This window comes from Crocuta crocuta, unplaced genomic scaffold (genome assembly GCF_008692635.1).
Source record: "Crocuta crocuta isolate KB4526 unplaced genomic scaffold, BGI_CrCroc_1.0 scaffold217, whole genome shotgun sequence".
Taxonomy (NCBI): domain Eukaryota; kingdom Metazoa; phylum Chordata; class Mammalia; order Carnivora; family Hyaenidae; genus Crocuta; species Crocuta crocuta.
Window position 1 is genome coordinate 2,266,721 of NW_027532208.1, and position 1,729 is coordinate 2,268,449.

Consider the following 1,729-nt stretch of genomic DNA (forward strand, 5'->3'; position numbering starts at 1 on the left):
CCCAGTCCTTAGATGCCCTGTCCCAGCCGGTCCCGTGATGTCCTAGGAGGCGGGGGAAGGGAAGAAAGGGACGGGAATTTGAACTTTCCACATCGGTCGGGCGCCCTGGACGATCAGGTTGCAACATGACCTGGGCCCGGGGCCAGAGCATGTGGGCCAAGGTTACATCTCCTGCAGCCAATGGGGTCGCGGCTGGGCTGCCGCAGTTGGGGGTGGGCAACACCCCCGCAGTCCCCACCCCAGCTCCGGCTCGGGATCAGAGAGACTCAAGGGCCGTTCTGTATTCCGCGGTTCTCAGAAGGGGAGGAGGCGCCGCTGAGGAAGAGGAATATTTGCACAGAGAAAAGATCAAGGCTGGCCGATCCCCCTTCAGCTCTATGGTTTTCTGTTGATAATTTATCCTGGCCCCTCTGCTCCTGGGAACTTTGCTCCAGGGCAACGGGCCAGAACCCGGGTTCGCGCCCTCTCCTGGGACGCAGGCGTGGAGCCCGGGCCGGGCGCGGTCCGCGAGCTCCCCCCGCCCCGACACGTGTAACAGGGGTCCCAGGCAGCGCTAGGCGCTCGGCCTCGCTCTGCGACCGGGGTAGGCGAACCCAGGCCTCCCGGGCACCAGCGGCGCGCGGCGTACAGCACCCCCTGCTGGGTGCCCGCTGGGAAACTCAGCCAGCTGTGCCCCCACCTCCCTGGGCCCGCGCGGGCACCCTTCTCCCTCCACCCTCGACTAGCAAGTCAAGAACAGGTGTCCCAGCAATTGGGAGGTGCAGGGAGGACGAGAGACTGGGTTTCAAAAGACGTTGGCTATAAATCGGGACAATCACGGGAGTGAGGAGTATCGCCAGGGTGCAGGGATGAAATAGGTCTGAGCCGGAGGTACTGGGGAGGTAGCAGAGGGCCGAGGTGGTCGGGTGGAGTAGCCCCCAGAGTGGAGGGTGGGGATAGCTTAGGGTTCTGGGAGCGCGAGGGGATGCCCTGGCATTTCTCTGGGGGCAGAGGAGTCAGGACGGGGAGAGGGGCCTTTGGTGGGTGGAGGTGGAGGTCAGGAGGTCCGCGCCCTGAGGGGGGAGTGAAAGTGGTGAGCCATGGGAATCTGGAGGCAGGGCCAGGGGCAGAGGACGCTCGGGGTTGGGGGAGAAAGGTGTCCAGGATGTGGTCGGACTCTCCGAGAGCAGTCAGGGACCAAAGTTTGGGGCCGGGTGGGGTGTCCGGGGCCCCAGCGCGTGGCGCCGCCACAGAGGGCCGAGGCGGCCGGGCCCCGGAGCCTCCCTCACCTGTAGGCCAGGCTCATGCACTCGAAGAGGCGGGTGAGTGTGGGGTGGATNGCGCCGCCGGGTCAGCGAGTCGCTGTGCGGCGACGACACCATGAAGTGACCGCTGTGGATGACCTGCGAGCGGAGCAGCCCGCCCGCGCTGCGCCGGTTACTCGGGTCCTCCGAGTCTGTGTCTGAGTCCGAGTCTTGGCTGGGGACGACCCGCGGGCAGTGCAAGCCCGCGGCCAGACCCGCCAACGCCCCAGCCATGGCTTTCGTCGCCGCCGCCTCGCCCGGGCGCGATGGAGCTGCTGGCTCGGCCAGTGTGGCCCGATTGGCCTCATTAACATAACCCCGCCCCATCCATAGCCATAGGTCGTTCGAGGGGGCGGGGCCTTGAGGCCTCAGCGCGCGGGAGAGGAGGGACTGGGCTTAAATTAGCATAATCAATATGCTAAGCCGGAGCGCGGGCGAAGCTACTG

General features: G+C 66.1%; 1 protein-coding gene across 1 annotated transcript in view; it reads right to left on the reverse strand.

Annotated features, from left to right (window-relative positions):
• The window catches only part of MLXIPL (MLX interacting protein like), an 18,724-nt gene extending 17,196 nt beyond the window's left edge, over nucleotides 1–1,528 (reverse strand). The window contains 2 exon segments of the mRNA XM_077777896.1: nucleotides 1,269–1,319; nucleotides 1,321–1,528. Of these exon segments, the coding sequence (XP_077634022.1) occupies nucleotides 1,269–1,319; nucleotides 1,321–1,517 (248 nt within the window). The 5' untranslated portion in view covers nucleotides 1,518–1,528.
• Between the last annotated feature and the right edge of the window lie 201 nt (nucleotides 1,529–1,729).